The sequence below is a fragment of the Mchenga conophoros genome, linkage group LG5 (genome assembly GCF_057382185.1).
Source record: "Mchenga conophoros isolate Kocher_MC1m ecotype Shallow Benthic linkage group LG5, M_conophoros_male_GT1.1, whole genome shotgun sequence".
Taxonomy (NCBI): Eukaryota; Metazoa; Chordata; class Actinopteri; order Cichliformes; family Cichlidae; genus Mchenga; species Mchenga conophoros.
The window spans coordinates 19,000,605-19,018,008 of NC_140530.1; the positions used below are offsets into that span (position 1 = coordinate 19,000,605).

A 17,404-nucleotide genomic window follows, 5' to 3' on the forward strand; every position below is an offset into this window, starting at 1 on the left:
CATATGCCCAATGACAAATATTGACATATGGAAAAAGTGCATATTTAGGAGCTGAACATTTTAGTGGTGTGTACAAAACAGTTTAATGCACTTTTTCATGGTTTGCATCAGGTGCAAAACGAGTCCATTTACTTTCACTACTCTCAGCTTTGCCCTGAAGCACCAACATACTTCAGTTACACTTCAGTAGCTTTCTGTGAGATTTTTCTTTGGTAAAACAGCCTGAGAGTAGAGTGTTAATTTGAGCATCAGGTTCCATTAAAGATGTTCAAGTCTTTTAATGTTTCTCTGAACTTCTGTTCCTAAGCAGGCAGCTTCTGTGAGGAGAAAAAGGAAGGAAATGCTTTTGATAATGATTCCTGTCATTGGTAAAACATTAACCATTTGTTTTTGAGTTTCCTTCTTACCTTTAGGCAGGGGGGAGAAAGAGAGGTTATACATGTGAAGAAAAAACAAACTTGCATCAATCAGATTTATGCAATCAGTGTGTCAGTCTTTGTTTTCCACTGAAGTTATTTTGCATGGCAGTGTGTGCATGACATGAACTGGAGGTTCAGGCAGAGCCAGTTTCCACAGAGCTGTTCAGCTCGCTCATCCACTGTAACTGGTACACGGTGTTTGCGTGAAGATAAACAAGATGACAACATATGTTTTTGTTTTTTGTTACAATACCTCACATTAGTTTGGTTTAAACGTGCAGCTTGACTTACTCCCCTGTACTGAAACTATTCAAGAACTGCCTTTGTTATACAAGCATTTAACAAACTTTGCAAGGAGTCCCAAGTACAACTGTAAAATCACGCAGGAGCAATGATATGATGCAGCAATAAAAAAAAAAAAAAAAAAAAAAAAAAAAAAAAGCAATCGTACATTTTCAGACTTTGAGGAGGTCAAAGTCCTGTTATCAAGAAAACAGATGGAAGAAACATGCCATCAGATCATATGTGGAACATGCAAAGAAGCAGAGAACAAACTGAAGACGTCAATCTAAGCATTTGTTGTTTTCTGTAGCAAAGGAATATAATGGGAGGGAGTGACTTGCATGCACTGACTGTAATAATAAAGCTATTTACACGAGCAGGAAAACAAGACGGATAAATAAGGGCTGAATTTTACCTGATTTAACGAATGATAAAAACAACACAAACTTGTTTGCCTGAATAATGTTGGGGACTTTACCCACTCAAAGTCTAGCTACATTTAATCACTTTACAAATTATGATAACAGCAGACACACACACACACACACACGTTTTGCTCCCGCCCACAAAAATCAGTGCTAGAGGAAAACAGCCGCTCCCGCTACTGATTGGCTCCGCGGTGCGCTCCAATCACCGCGATGTAGTGACTCTTCTCCACACAAACCCGAGCGGTCGACTAGTAAGGTTGTGACAAATGTAGCGAAAACACAAACAGGTTTTGTTTGGTTTTGTTTTTCTAACTGGATGTACTCCTGTTCGTGAAGACTAGAACAAGTTGAAGCAGAGGATTAAGAAAACGACAGCCGAGTAGTGGTCTAAATGGTCAGACTCGGAAGCAACGAGGGGATGTGGAACGACACAAGGACACATTTCTTCTCTATAAATACGATGGTGATGTTTATTTGATTCGACGCCAGCCTGGAGATTTGAATAAGAATGAAGGTCCTTGTGAAGAAGGTGCAGCAGGTGCTCTACGTCCTGCTGCCGTGTGTACTCCAGCTCTGCTGCGCTCAGACTCAAGGAGGTGGGTATAAACACCCGCACACACATATTCACACACGTTTATTTTTATCATTAGCCTGGGAGAGGAACGATGAATACAGTGGCGGTCCTAGGCTGTTTGGAACCCTGGGTGAACACTCCCCCCCCCCACACACACACACACACTAATTAATGTTATCTTGTTGTATCCCTGTTGTGGTCAGTGCTATCCTCTATGTTGTTGCATGCTGGGGGCAGCAGGTTGAGGGTCACAGATACCAACAGACTAAATAAACTGATCCACAAGGCCAGTAATGTTGTGGGGATGGAGCTGGACTCTGTTAGGGTGGTGTCTGAGAGGCAGATGTTGTCCAAGATATGGATAATACCTCCCACCCATTCCATGACGTCCTGGCTACTCACAGGAGCACGCTCAGTGAGCGACTGAGTTTACCAAAAAGCGCCACTGAACGACACAGGAAATCATTCCTGCCCGTGGCCATCTCCCTGTACAATTCCTCCATCTAATACACTGTAAACACTGCAATAGTTACACCCTTTTTATACATGCTCTTTTTTACTCTGTAATATTCTTGTCATATTTTTTTTTATATTTATTTCTAATCACCAATTTTAATCCTTGATATTTAAAACTGAGTGATCTGTATACAGGGCTGGACTGGGACAAAAAATCGGCCCGGGCATTTTGACTAGAGACCGGCCCACCAGGTATTATACGAAAAAACATTAAGCCTTTGAATGAAAACGAACGCTGTTGTGACAGTGATGTACGCTGTCTTATTGGTCTATGTATGATTTCTATACGTTGTAAATCAGATAAAAACTTTGGTTGTAAGATTCAGATAATTATTTAATAAAAGCGAGATATTTTAAATGAGAATAAGAAAGAAAAGTATTTCTTTGTGCCCCTCTCCCTGTTAATGCCATACCTGGCCCCTGGCAAAACTTTGCTAGACCCGCCCCTGCACAGTTACCAGCTGTCAGCTACACAGAAAGGATCCTGGGGTTATTTGTCGCTCAGAAACAGTTCATAACTTCCCTTCAACTCATCCATGTCACCTAAAAGGTAAACCTGTTTCTCCATCACCTGTTCAGCTCTGATGATTCAATAAGGAAATCTCCTGGTTTCATCTTCATGTTTCCCTCTCACCAGATAACCAAACCGACATAATGACCAGCAGCTTTTACAGCTGTGGTTCCAGCAAACATCAGCTGATACTAGAAATTAATATGAAATAAATTCTAACAACAGCTGATCAAGCTTAAACATGCTGCTGTTGTTTAGCGCGACAACCGCTGGTTTCTCCTTTCTGGCGCAAAGTGGGCGATAAACAAGCGAGAGAGAAAAGCCGATCAGCTGATCATTGATCAGTTTCACGATTGAATGAGAGAAGAAGAGACAACTGACAGCGTAAAGACAGAGAAAAACTCCAGCTTTGTGTCTTTTTCTATTCTAGCTGAAGTCCGGGACAAACTGCGTTCCTTTTCACCTCAATACGAAACGCGTAATATTTTCTCTGAATACGGAACAATTCTGTTTTTTAGGGGACAGTTGGCAACTCTAGTAACTAACCTTATGAATAAAATAAAGTTCACTATCAGTAACATAGCACCATAACCACCCAGCTGTAGAAACTCCGTCATGCTAGCTAGTACGCAGTACAAGTTATTGTAACTGACGGTAAAAAGTCAGCACAACGAAAATAAACTCCACCTAAACTTGGTTTATATCTGACCCAGATAGACTGCAGGTCATAACTTCTTACCTGAAGTTCAGTTCACCTGACACTCGGACCGGCGGCCGCCTCGGGTCTCTCCTCCTCCTGCCTCACCTTTCCCTCATCCACCTGGCCTCTTGTAGCAGCTCCGCCATAGCCACCACCAAACAACTGAGTTGTTTTTACACATCTGTCAGCATCTGGCCAATCCATCACCTTTCATTGTTTATACTGTTATAAAAATACATTTAAAAAAAATCATCGGCCCATAAAAACCAAAAATCACCATCGGCCCACCGGGCAAATGCCCGGTATGCCCGTGGCCAGTCCAGCTATGTCTGTATATATTAGTGCTATTTCTTAGATGTGTAAAATCTGTAACATCATTATTGTTTGGAGTTTAGTCTGTTACTGTTACTATTTTTACAATTTCTTCTTGGACCAACTGTAACCCACATAATGTCCTTAGGGATTAATAAAGTGTTCTGATTCTGATTGTTTCAGGATGACCTGCCATTATCCAATGACACATCTGCTTACCTGTATCTTTTGCTCGTTTCTCCTCTTCTTCTTTGCTCTTTTTTTTCTAAACTGAGCACCTGATGGCTTAGAAGTTTTCTTGTCCATCTTCCATTGGTTTGAATTTTGCACTCCAGTATGACCCATCCCCTAACCCAAGGTTCACAACAACATAACCTAATAAATCTACACCTTAGTTCACAGATTTGCTTTGTCTGGGTTTATTTCTGGGATTTCACACAACCCAGGATTCAAATCATGAATACATAATGGGCTTGGATTTACAACATTATGAATGAAATGTGCTCTATTTGGAAGCAGCCGGCCCCCCTCCCCTTTCGACGGGTTGTGTGAGACTTTAAATCATCAAACTGTAAATTATAAATTTTAAATTGTTATTGATCCGTTTACCCCTTGTCCTAAAGTGTATATTTATTTTCTTAATCTTTTTATATTTATTGTTTGTTTAATTGCACTTCTGCAACTGGGGCCTCGTCGTCTCGTCTCTCTATATACTGGACTGTATATAGCGGAGATGACAATAAAGTTTACATTGACTTCAGCACAGCAGCAAGCAGGCGCACAGAGGGCTCTCGCGCTCACTTGCAAATTATAAGTCTGTATCATAAAGTATAGTGTTTTCGTGTTTGTTGGTTTGTTTTTAGTTTGTTTTATTTTGCGAGCAGGGCCCTATTTCAGGAAGCCGGTTTAGAAAACTCAGAGTGAAAAACGATACTCAGGGTTGAGTAACCCCGAACTGTCCAACTCGGAATATTCGGTTTCAGAAAGGCTGATAACAAGTAGTTCAGTCAACGCGGAGTTGCTTTAACCCCAAGTTAAACGCGCGCACGAGGATACATAAAGCCCTGATTAGTGGAGCACAGATTAAGCGAGTCACCATGGAGACGGAGGGAAAGAAGGCGCGGTCAATGTATTTTACAGCGCTTGAGGCCGAAATTCTGATGGCAGCATATGCCAATAACATGCAAATTTCGCGGAAAAAAAGTAACACAGCCTCAGCTGCAAAAGAAAGGGAGCATGCATGGCAAAACATAGCCGACAGAGTCAATGCGTGAGTGTTAATTTAAACATTGATCTAGGGATTTCCACCCATTCAACACGTTATTTTATTTTATTTTATTTTTTTTATTTCATACATTTTATTTTGTGATGTGATTTGAGCGCAGGTGCAACCCAACAGGCCCCCAACGTTCCTGGCAGCAAGTAAAAATGAAATATAAAAATATAGTCCAAACAGGTAAGGTGTAATTGTATTACGAGCCATAGTGCTTGGTCTCTTTGTCCGATGTAAATCAATTGCAGTTAGAGGCTACATTAATTTCCCCTCTGTAAGCACTTATTGAAATTATCTGAGCACATTACAAGTACATATTTGCTTACTCTGTATGCTCAAATGTGACCCGTTATAGCCAACAGAAAAAAAAGCGGAGGCCCGAAAAACAGGTGGAGGTCGTCCACCACCACCACTCACAGAGGCTGAGCAGTTGGCTTCCATATTTGTGATAATGTTGGCAGCATCACATATGATCTTCACAGTGCAGAGAACACAAATTAGCATCCATTACTATAATGGAATTATTTGTTAGTTTGAAATGCTACAGGGAACTATGTACCTGTACATTAATGCTGTGGAAAGACTTCCTGTTCACATAGTCTCCTTCATTTACTGAAGGAGCAATGATTGGAATGTGAGTGCCATCTATACAGCCAATCACGCCTGGGAACCGTGAAAATAAATGTAAAATTTAAGTAGTAGTTCAAATATCACCACATCATGAATTAAGTTTCGTTCATCCTGCTACCTGCAATTTTGTGGCATCCCTCTTTGATAAATCTTGTGGGTCTATGACCGGGGAACACCACAAACGAGTACAGGAGACGTTTCAGTGCAACTGTAACATTCCTGACTGCCCGACAGACGGTAGCCTTGGAAACGTGCTCAGCGTCACCAATATTATACAGAAAGCTCCCGTTTGCAAAAAACCGAAGTGCAATACAAATAATATGTACAGAACTGAGAGGATGTCCGCGATGTGTCACATGAGCAATATTAAGCCTGAGGATGTTATTCAAATAAATTATAGATTGTGCTGAAAAACGGTAACGTTCACACAGAAAATCATCAGGAAATGATAAAATGTCCGAACGCGCTCTAATCACTCTCTCCCGGCGGAGAGCTCTGTGGAGAATTTGGGCTTCAACATCTACTGGCTCTTCAAGGAAGGAGCACGCCATGTCTGACACTTCCTACAGTCAGGTTTCCGACAAAGAGGCGGAGAAAGTCAGGGTTAGTTGAAGTAAACCTGCTAGGGGGCAGGTTAGCTTCACGGAGTGTGTCGTCATAGTAACTCACTCAGAATTAATCTAAACTCGCTTTGTGAAACCGAAAACCCAGAGTTTCCGTTAACTCAGGGTATACTTACTCAGTTTGCACTAAACCGGCTTCCTGAAATAGGGCCCAGGGGTCCGTTCTTCGTATACCTCGCTTACTACATCCAAGATCAAATCATCGCGCCAACTTTGAGCTCGCTATTCCGGTTCTCCGAACACACCTGTTGTTGACGATTATTAGTATAGCTGGATGAAGTAATGTGAGATCACTGGGTGGCTTAACAGGGGCTACGCATCGATAGTAGAAACATTGATCGGCAACCCTTTGATTGGTCGGCGAAAATGTCGAAGGAGCGCGCTCAGTATTTTTCGGCAGCAGAGCAAGAACTCATGATTGAGGGATTTCAGGAGTTTCAGAGTTTAATTAAAACGCAAGGGAACACTGCAAAGGCTGCAAAGGCAAGGAGAGAGGGCTGGCAGAAAGTTGCTGACAAATTAAACTCGTAAGTAATTTAATAATAATAATGGTAAATGGCCTGCATTTGTATAGCGCTTTTCTAGTCCCTAAGGACCCCAAAGCGCTACATTCAGTCATTCACCCATTCACACACACATTCACACACTGGCGATGGCAAGCTACATTGTAGCCACAGCTACCCTGGGGCACACTGACAGAGGCGAATAATAATGGATTGGATTTATATAGCGCTTTTCAAGGCACCCAAAGCGCTTTACAATGCCACTATTCATTCACTCTCACATTCACACACTGGTGGAGGCAAGCTACGGTTGTAGCCACAGCTGCCCTGGGGCAGACTGACAGAAGCCAGGCTGCCATATCGTGCCATCGGCCCCTCTGGCCAACACCAGTAGGCGGTAGGGTAAATTTATTATATTATATTACATTATATCCTCTTTCACATTAGAGCCACAACAGGACCCACTAGAACATGGGAACAAGTAAAGGTGAAATATAAGAATATTCTACAGAATGGTACTATTTATCACTAATATTGCTTTTAGTCTCTTGAAAAGAGACCCTGAAATAATCTGTTTGTTTGTTTATCAGAATCAGAAACTTTATTGTCATTGTCACGAGAACAACGAAATGAAGAATGGTCCCCGATCATTGCATCATCCCTGGCAATATCAAAATATAAATAAAACAATAAAATTCAATAAATAAAATAGATGGAATACTTAAAATACTAATAAGATGTAACAGTAAAACATTCACATACATTCCCACACACATGCTATAACAGCAACCAAGAAAAGGGCAGAGCACAAAAAGACAGGTGGTGGTCCTGCACCCCCTCGTCAACAAGTTGGTTAAGTAAATAATACCCTCACGGGAAAATCGATATGTCTCTATGAGCACACTGTCGCGCTGAGCTAAAGGATCCTGTCTATCCCGCAATATACGCTGAATTCTGAAAACTCTCCTTATCAATCTTGCACCTTCCGCAATGGGTGGCTCGCGTAAACGGACAGGACATGGCTGCGACAGACTTCCCAAATCCACCTTCGCTTTTATAGCCGTGGTCTCTCATCTTGATTACACGAAGTAATTTACTATTACTACTCTAAAATATGAATTACATCTGAAATAATCAAATACATGAAATAGAATGATTAATAGTACATTTCCCTTTTTTTAGGAAATGGCCTGTATGTATCTGTATGAAATCAATAAAAGAATCAAATACTGCATTATCTTTAGTACATTGATAATATTTATTTATGGAAAAACAGTGGAAAAATATCGCTGTTGCTTTCGTATAAATGAAGCGGACATACCTGAGTGGCCGCGATCTAATCCTGTTTACATAAAGTAAACCTGCTCCCGAGCAGGTTTACGCTTACAGCTCTGTTGCTATGACAGCAAGTCCCAGATGAGCTTCGGAGAACCGAACGATCAAAGATCACGCGAAATCGTCAACAATCTAATCCAGCTAACTTACTTAGCGAGGTACGAAGAACGGGCCCCTGGTTATTAAATGCCGCTCCAGCCAGCCAGAGAATCCCCCGTCGCCCCGCCCCTCTCCTCCCTGTGCCGCAAGCAGCAGGCACACCTGAGGGCGCCCTTACTCCCACCGATCGGTGCCTATGACATCCCCAAAATGCGCTCGCATGATGTTTTCTTTTCTTTTCTTTCCTTTTTTTTCCTCCTTTTTTTTTTTTTGGCCGATGCCCGTGATGCTGCCCCCACCACGATGCCGCCCTGGGGAACCGCCCATGTCGCCCTTATCAAAAATCGCTACTGTCTGTGGGTTTTTTTTTTATAGTTTAAAAACGGCTCTTAAACTTGCAAGTTGATCTTTAAAATCAAGCCAGAAAGGTGTGAACAGATGCCTAGATACAGATATCCAAGAAACCAAGTAGCTGTGTGGTGTCTGTTTGTCAAACTGAAGGCTTCCACTTTCTTTTCTGATAGGAGCCAGTTTGGTCTATCTGAAGGTAGTGGCACGCAGCGCTGGCACTACGGTTTCATAAGTTAGTGTTTTGGGATTGTACCCTGTAACCAGATTGTAGACTGTAACCAGTGTTGAGGTCATTACCCAAAAAAAGTAATGTATCGAACAATTTCACCTGAAACTCATTGACACATACACACACCAGTTAGCTATGTAAACCTATAGGCTAGAGTCAAACACACCAACACAGTGAGGAGACAGCCCAAAGCCACCCCAGAGTGATCTCCACAGCCACACAAACAGCCACATTTCTAAATATGTTTCTTTAATTGACAGAACATCTCTCTGCTGTGCTAACGTGAATGAAAAGTGTTTATTTTTAGCTCATTAATTAAACTGTTAAAACTGAACATGATAAACTAGGTAACGCAGTGTGCTGGAGGTTGTGGGAAATGGCTCGCTGTATACTGACGTGGATAGCCTTTTAAAAATCAGATGATTAATGAATTCGAACCTTTGCTTTTCGCAGTGACCGTTTGTGACGGCACCAAGAACTTTCTGAGCACGATGGGAAATTCAGAAATCATGTACAACTTGATGAAGACGAGGTACAATAACTGCGACATTGTGATAGGAAACCTCGAGATCACCATGATGGGCCACACCAGAGACTTCAACTTTCTGGAGGTGAGGTTGCAAACATTACGAACAACAAACCAAGAGAGAGTTTGACTACCATTTTCTCCAGCTAAACAAAAACAAAGCTGAGGTAATAGTCTTTGGCGCCAAAGAAAAATGATTACAGGTCACCAGAGAACTTCAATCTATACATCTAAAAACCACAAACCAGGCGAGAAATTTGGGTGTAGTGATGGATGCAGACCCAAACTTAGAAAAACACATTAAGACAATAACAAAGTCAGCTTACTATCACCTCAAGAATATTTCAAGGATAAAAGATCTGATGTCTCAACAGGACCTGGAAAAACTAGTGCATGCATTCATCTTTAGTAGGCTTGATTACTGTAACAGCATCTTTACAGGTCTACCTAAAAAAACCAGTCAGACAACTACAGCTCATTCAGAACTCTGCTGCTCGAGTCCTCACTAAGACCAAAAAAGTGGACCACATCAGTCCAGCTCTGAGGTCTTTACACTGGCTGCCTGTCCGTCAGAGGATAGACTTTAAAGTTCTGATGCTGGCCTATAAAGCTCTGAATGGTTTAGGACCAAAATACATCAGTGACCTCCTGACCCAGTATGAACCTTCCAGATCCCTCAGGTCATCTGGATCCGGTTTTTTATCAGTTCCCAGAGTCAGAACCAGACACGGAGAAGCTGCATTCAGCTTTTATGCTCCTTATATCTGGAACAAACTCCCAGAAAGCCTCAGATCAGCTGAAACACTCAGTTTATTTAAATCCAGGTTGAAGACTCACCTGTTCTCAGCTGCATTTGAATAAAGCACCAAATCCACACGTTTAAGCTTAAATTTCAAAACTTATATTTTAACTACTGATTTTATCTACTGTTCTGATTTTATCTGTTTTGATTTTATATACAGTTTTGTTTGTTTGCTTGTTTTAATCAATTTTAAATCATGCTTTTTATTTGGTTTTGTTTCTAATGTCTCTGTAAAGCACTTTGAATCACCTTGTTGTTGAATTGTGCTATACAAATAAACTTGCCTTGGCTTGCCTTACCATTATTCCTTTCACTGCAAAGGTGTCACCGACAAGATGAGTAAGGATGTGAATCAACCATTTTCATTCGCCCAGGAGAACACAGAAAGTCAAAACATGTTGTGTTTGATCGCTCTCTGTAATGGATTTTGTCTCAAATCCAGAATGAGCTCATTTATGCCCCCACCCCTTTTGTGCTAGTCATGCCACTGAAGTCAGTGACTAACTCAGTAAGCAAACACGCCCCTGCTGCTTTGTGACCCTGATAACAATTTGATTGAGCAGAAGAATTGACAAATTGCATTTTTCTCTTCCTTGTTCTTTTCTTTTGCCTTGCAGTCTATCAAGGAGGTGACAGGGTACATCCTTTTTGCTATCAATGAGTTCAGCCGCCTCCCACTGCACCACCTGCGCGTCATCAGAGGCAGCACACTGTATGAGGACCAGTATGCCTTGGCTGTCATGGTCAACTATCAGAGGGATGGGGAGCATGGCCTTCAAGAACTGGGCCTGACTCACCTCACAGGTACACAGAGAGTCACTCATTTGATGTATAGAGTGTGTTTAACATGTGGGAGGCTGGATTGGAGCAGATAAGAGGTCAAGTTGGATGTGGCACTCTTACTGTTGGAGCTCCCACATCTACACAGTTCAGCCACACCTTTAGAATACCGGTTGTTGAAACGCAGCAGTGTGTGTGTTTGTGCCCGTGTGTGTGCTTGTGTGTATAGAAGTGATATGAAGTCCCTGGAATGTACCATGTGCACAACCGCTCAACTGCCAGTGTAACATGAGCTCCAGCACATGATACGTTTGCTGTGTAGTAAACAGAGAATGGCAGAGTTTGTTAGGATGAGGCACAGGCCTGTTCGGGCTTGCTTTCCTAACTGTACTGCCCCATTTACACCTATGTGTACCTTCTACAGAGATCCTCAGGGGAGGAGTGAAGATCATCCGGAATAAGTATCTGAGCTACGCCCCGCAGGTGAATTGGCTGGACATAGTGAAGGATGGAACAGCCCAAATTGTGATAGAGGACAATGGGCCTGAAAGTGAGTGCACTGGGTTGTAACTACACACATAGATATATCTGCGTCTTGTTTTTAGGAGCCAGAAGTGAATCCGTTTGAGCCGACAGGTTAGAATCTTAAGCTAATACTAGCAAGCTTAATGTTAATGTGCATCCATAGACTGATGCATTGCATTACCCAGACACAAATACCTGCTAATTGTACTAACATACAAATAAAATAGTAGAATTTCACTCCACAAAATGATGCAATTAACCACACAGAAAACACCCAAAAACCTCCTTAAAAGGTGCAAACACGACAAACATGGTAAAGTGGACCATCTGAGGTGACACCTAGCAGACACGTGGTGGTCTAGCAGCCCCTGGTCTCAAACTTCAAAGCCTTAAAACAATTTAAACATGTGAGTCATTAAAAAAAATAAGCACAGAAGGTCAAATTAGTTCTAAAGACAGAAACCATTTTTTGTTTAAGTCTGTAAACATGTTTACACTGGCGAAACGTCTTATTGGGGTTAACTCGCACTTGGATTCACCCTCAACTGGCCATTAGAGGAACTGCAGGCTTCATTTTTCAGCGCTGCAAGTTGCATCTTGTAACTTGTAGAGGTTTCATTTTTTTCTTCTGCTGAACTTTGGATTTAAAACAAAAAACAAAATCTGAACTTTTCCTTTAATTTAAGACTTTTGTTCTGGTTTTGTATTAAAATGCGGAAACTAATAAGAGTTTGTTTTTTTTTTATCTCAGAGCCTTGTCACAAAGCCTGTGGAGACGTGCCATGCTGGGGTCCAGGAAATGACACATGCCAGATCTGTGAGTCATATCAAGCACCTTTATCTTTAATGTCTTGATTTTCCACGCACTGGTTACCTTGTGAGATGTCTCACACATGAATCATGGCTGCTGCCAGAGTTGTTCATTTACATTGCACATTGTTAATAATATACGTAACTTCAAAGTTAAAAGTTTAATATGCATCTACGGTACAGTTTTAGTTTCACGCCAGGTTTTTACAAGCGTCGACTCTCTTACAGTGACAAAGACCGTGTGCGCCCCTCAGTGTAGTGGCCGCTGCTTTGGTAGAAACCCGAGCGAGTGCTGCCACGTTGAGTGTGCTGGAGGTTGCACTGGGCCCAAGGATACAGACTGCTTTGTGAGTCCAAGTCTTCCACAGGCTTTAATGAGAAGATATTTTCACATGTTGCAGTACAGAAAACGCAGATGTAAAAATAAAATGTTCCTCTGTTATAAATTGCATTTTGCAGGCCTGCAGGAACTTCAACAACTCGGGCTCCTGCGTGCCTCAGTGCCCACAAACTGTGATCTACAACAGGCTTACATATAGAATGGAGCCCAACCCCAATGCCAAGTACCAGTACGGCTCTATTTGTGTGACCCAATGCCCCAGTGAGTCCCACACATGACAATATTCACATAAACTCAGAATTTATACATAGTTTCTTCCTGTAAGATTGCTGTTTTTACATATTTTTAATCATTGTTATGACTGCGCTGTTCAGCTTTCTTCACAGTGTTTACTGAAGGCTTAACGCAGTCACTGACGATCATTTATGCATTTATTCTCATGTGTTTTCTGTTTTTTTTTAATAGAAAACGTTGTGGTGGATGGCAGTTCATGTGTGAGCAACTGCCCATCTAATAAAATGGAAGTGGAGAAAAATGGTGTGAAAACATGTGAGCCCTGCAAAGGCCTCTGCCCTAAAGGTATTTCATGCAGATCGAACTCAAGCTCTCTCTACAGATACCTTACAGCTTTGCTGTTATTAACTGTTTCCTTCTCATCTTTTTTTTTTCCCAGTTTGCCATGGCACAAGCTGGACTGATTCAAACAGCGAAACGGTCGATGCTCGCAACATAGAAAGTTTCATAAACTGCACTAAGATCCAGGGAAGTCTTAACTTCCTGGTGACGGGAATAGAAGGGTAAAAAAAACTTTCTTTCATAAAACGCAGCAAAGATTTAAAAAAAAATTTCTCTAGATCAACCTGCACTTTTTTGACGTTTTTGCAACATGCTTTTCCTTTTACTTACTTATTTCATTTTGGCTCAGTGATGCCTACAACAAGGTACCACCCCTTGATCCAGAAAAACTGAAAATCTTCAACACGGTGGAGGAGATTACAGGTGTGTGTATGTTGTGGGGTTGTGCTTTTTTTTTAGACTGTCACTTAGACTGCTTTTATCTTTTTATGTTATTTAATGCCATTTGCAGTCTGGTTGAGGCTTCTGAAAAACAATCTCTCTGTTTTCAGACTTCCTCAACATCCAGTCGTGGCCTGCAAGCATGTCTGACCTGTCAGTCTTCTCCAACCTCCAAACAATTCAGGGAAGAAAACTTTACAAGTGAGAAACAGTTTTTTTGTTTTTGTCTTTTCTGCATTGTTATGCAGACAGAGTATTTGCTGGAATATAAAAGTAATTTTGTTTTTATTTTCTTTGTTATTTCTAATTTTTATCCTATCTTGTTATCCTGTTTAGAGGAGTGATTAGTAAAAGGTACAGTAAAGATTTCACATGCTCACATCTCTCCATCTCCTCTTAGAGCCTACAAATGTTCTGTCCGAATCCGTGGTGTTGGTATTTTTCAGTATGATTTTTTTCAGGGGTAATTCAGCACTGGGATTGTTTGGTTAAGCTGGCCGTGGGCACAACTTTTTAAAGCTGGGAGAGGCAGCATGTTTTTGACATCAATTTGACAAAGAAAAAGCTCTTTTCAGGCTGGTCTCAAGCTTCAGTAAATGAGAGGAAAGCAAGATGGGGTACATCAGAGTACTTTTACCTGGGTTTAAATCCCGTCTGAAACCAAAAGCACTAAAGCATTAAAAACAAACCGCCTTCTCAGCTTTAATGAGTTCACATATAACTAAAGAATTTACCAAAGTAGATTCTACAAAATTGATACCGCAGTATCAGTTTTGTTGTAGTATTTCCATACTACATACTACATGATGCATGAAAATACTGAAGATTAAACATGAATATGTTTGTTGGCTGTTTGTCTTTTTAAGTACACGGGTTATGCAATTTGAAAAACATGACATTCAGACACCGAATCACTGAATTCATATTGTGTCTAAAAGGTATCAAAATGAATAGATGGTGACAAACTTCTCAAAGAAAACACACTGTGAAAGATTATATTACATCATTAAATGTGATCAGTAAGAACAACAAGAAACACAAAGTGCCACACTGCTGGATTTTGTGCAAATACAGCTAAAGTGCATTAATTGTGTTTGTAAACCTTAAAAAATAATGTCTGACATCATGTTCTTGAAAACTGCTAAACCTAAAAGAAATATGGCTTTCAATATTCACTTTGATTTTGTGGTATTTTAAACAAAATTGGAACATTTTCATCCACTTTCTGACCTTTATTTACCTCCTGCTGTTCTACAGGAGCTATGCACTCATGGTGGTTAAGATCAATTCTCTGACCTCGCTGGGGTTGCGCTCGCTGCAAAACATAAATGATGGTGCCGTGTACATTAAAGGAAACAAGAATCTCTGCTATCATGATACTGTCAACTGGACACGGCTTTTAGGCTCCCGTCCACAGAAACGTTCAAAGCTCTTAGTCATGGCCAACAACCAAAAGAAGGGTGAATGTGGTGAGTGGGGGCGGACCATTTAAAACTTGCAAGACGTGATTGTGAACAATGGCTCTGCTCATAACATCGTTTCTGTTTTGGTTGCGTCCTTAGTTAAAGAGAAGCATGTGTGTCACCCGCTGTGCTCCTCTGATGGCTGCTGGGGTCCGGGTCCAGACCAGTGTGTCAGCTGAAAGAAATACAGCAGGGGAGGAACCTGTGTACCAGACTGCATGTTCTTAACTGGGTCAGTATTCACAAAATGACGTATAAAGCGATTATTAATATAAAGCTTTAACGGTGTAACATGTATGCAGGTTGTTAGAGAGTGAATGACAAGAAGGAGTGGTATTAAAGAAACAAGCAGTGATTTAGAGAATTGATATTTTCTGATGGTTTCAAAAAGAATTTACATTTTAAAGCACAAATACTCGCACCCTGTTTGAAGTGCCACATTGCAAATAGATTATGTGCAAATACAGATAAAGTACATGCTTAATCGTATCCACCGTGCTCTCTGTGCACAAATCAGCAGGGGAGACAAATTGAATAACTGATTCAAATGCATTGCCGCCCAATTCTAGTGTGTTATAAACAATTTTCCCTCTAAACTGCGCGCGTGCAGTCTCTGCGCACAGAAATCTGCGTTGCGCACAAAAAAAAAATCTAACCTGAATTGAAATTAAAATTAAAATGTTAACAATTTTTGTTTTGCAGTGTTAGTCAGTAAGTGACTGGCTGCTCCTGTATGGGATTAGAACGATGCCAACCTTATCCCGTAGTTCAGCCAATAATGCGATTCACATTTGTATATACGCAGCTAATCAACGTCGTTGACAGGCTATGACAGCGTCCTTGTGTGCCGACACCGGTAGCAAAGCGACGTGGCTGATGTGGAGTGAAGCCACGTTAATGACAACGTGTACAACCATTGGAGATGTGAGCAGGACAGACGGCACAAATGACGGAAAAGTGTGGACTTTATACCAGTTTTTAAATTGTGTTGATAAGCCACGTAAAACCAGACTTATGATAAAAATATATGTAATGTTTGGTTTTCTTCCTGAATACTATCGTTGTTTATATTTACTGCAGGAAGAAACGGTAAAAACAGCGTTTTATAAAGAAAACCTCGAAAGCACTCTCCGCCTGTGAGTGAAAAAACAAAACAGGAAAAAAAACCCCACCCTTTCCTATTGGTCGAACAATGTACCATGTCGACCAATCAAAAAATGATATGGCAACCTGGCATTTAGTTGTTTAGGAAAGGGTGGCGGTGTTTTGAGACGTGAGAGATTCGCGATGTTTAGCGCAAATCTTGTGTAGTTAGTGTGCAGCGACTGCTGAATGTTACAGGTGTTACAGGAGTGATACATCTCCTGTTGTCAGGCCTGCAGGTATCAAGCTGTTGTTCTTCTTTATCTCATAGTGGACAGAAATGTTTTTTTGGAGTGGCACAAATAATTTGTGTGGCATCAAATTTGATGCAGAACACCTGATTGTTCTGTAAATAGTTTAAAATGTTTATTTTAACAAAAAAAAAAAACCCGCCTTGGCTGCATTTTTAGGTAAACGGCTGCAAAAAACATATTGCATGACTCAGTTACTTTTTTGAAGAAGTAACTATATAATTAATTGCCCAACATTGGTCATTATATTGTTCTGAAGGCAGGACTGTGATGCAGTTTTCTGCCTCGCCATTAGAGGGCGCGGCCGTTTTGTGAGTAATGTTTTGACTGGGATGAAAAATGGTGTTCATGGAGGCGGTGTGAATCACAAGTTATGCTCGGGAGCAGTTTATGTGGGTTCATTGAGAGTGTGCGTCCATAAGACTGGTGAGTTTCAGGATATTTCTTGTGTAAGAAGGATAGCCTGTATGTTTATCACTCTGGACATCCTCTGTTTGTACATTTTCTATACATTTTCTTATTTTCTATAAGTTATCGCTAAGCTAAGCGCGCTTAGCTAAGCTAAGTTCGCCTAGGCCATACTGAGTTCGGTTTCAGTTGGTGATTTGTTATGTGTATTTGCCTTCTTTAGTTGGCATCATAAGTGAGTGGGGCACAAGAGTTAAGTGATGGAAAGATGTTTATTTTCTTTGTTGCCAAATATGGTTCAGACTATAAGTAAAAGCCGCCAGCTTAGTAGTAGGGCCTATAAGACAAGTATGTGGCTGTAATATATTATATTGTGATTATTGTTGTCTATAATTTGATTGTAATTTGTGTTCTGTTTTTCCATTCTGTTTGTAGAACCACACACACACACATATACCCACGCCCACGCTAAATCTGCCATTAAAGAGTTGAACAATCATCCCCTGTCCTCATTATTTTCTGGAGGGTCATAGTGGCACTTGACCTGTGCACAC

At 41.0% G+C, this 17,404-nt stretch overlaps 1 protein-coding gene across 2 annotated transcripts; it reads left to right on the forward strand.

The window, feature by feature from the left end:
* The first annotated feature begins 1,282 nt into the window (after window positions 1–1,282).
* Window positions 1,283–17,404, forward strand: LOC146574333 (receptor tyrosine-protein kinase erbB-3-like). 2 transcript variants are annotated; one of them, XM_085273933.1, is made up of 15 exons: window positions 1,283–1,725; window positions 9,239–9,396; window positions 10,731–10,917; window positions 11,318–11,443; window positions 12,170–12,235; window positions 12,457–12,575; window positions 12,688–12,829; window positions 13,034–13,147; window positions 13,242–13,365; window positions 13,494–13,567; window positions 13,696–13,786; window positions 13,922–13,939; window positions 14,843–15,054; window positions 15,148–15,280; window positions 17,286–17,404. In XM_085273933.1, exons 1-14 carry the CDS (start codon window positions 1,638–1,640, stop codon window positions 15,225–15,227), a joined length of 1,599 nt encoding a protein of 532 aa, XP_085130059.1. In that variant the 5' UTR covers window positions 1,283–1,637; the 3' UTR covers window positions 15,228–15,280; window positions 17,286–17,404. The 2 variants fall into 2 exon arrangements, with proteins under 2 accessions (XP_085130059.1, XP_085130060.1); XM_085273934.1 differs by lacking the exon at window positions 17,286–17,404 and adding an exon at window positions 15,854–16,234.

Coding starts and splice junctions, on each gene's coding strand:
- LOC146574333 (XM_085273933.1), top strand. CDS start 1,638: ATGAAGGTCCTTGTGAAGAAGGTGCAGCAGGTGCTCTACGTCCTGCTG. Junction 1,726..9,238: donor CTGCGCTCAGACTCAAGGAG/GTGGGTATAAAC, acceptor TGCTTTTCGCAG/TGACCGTTTGTGACGGCACC. Junction 13,366..13,493: donor CTGGTGACGGGAATAGAAGG/GTAAAAAAAACT, acceptor ATTTTGGCTCAG/TGATGCCTACAACAAGGTAC.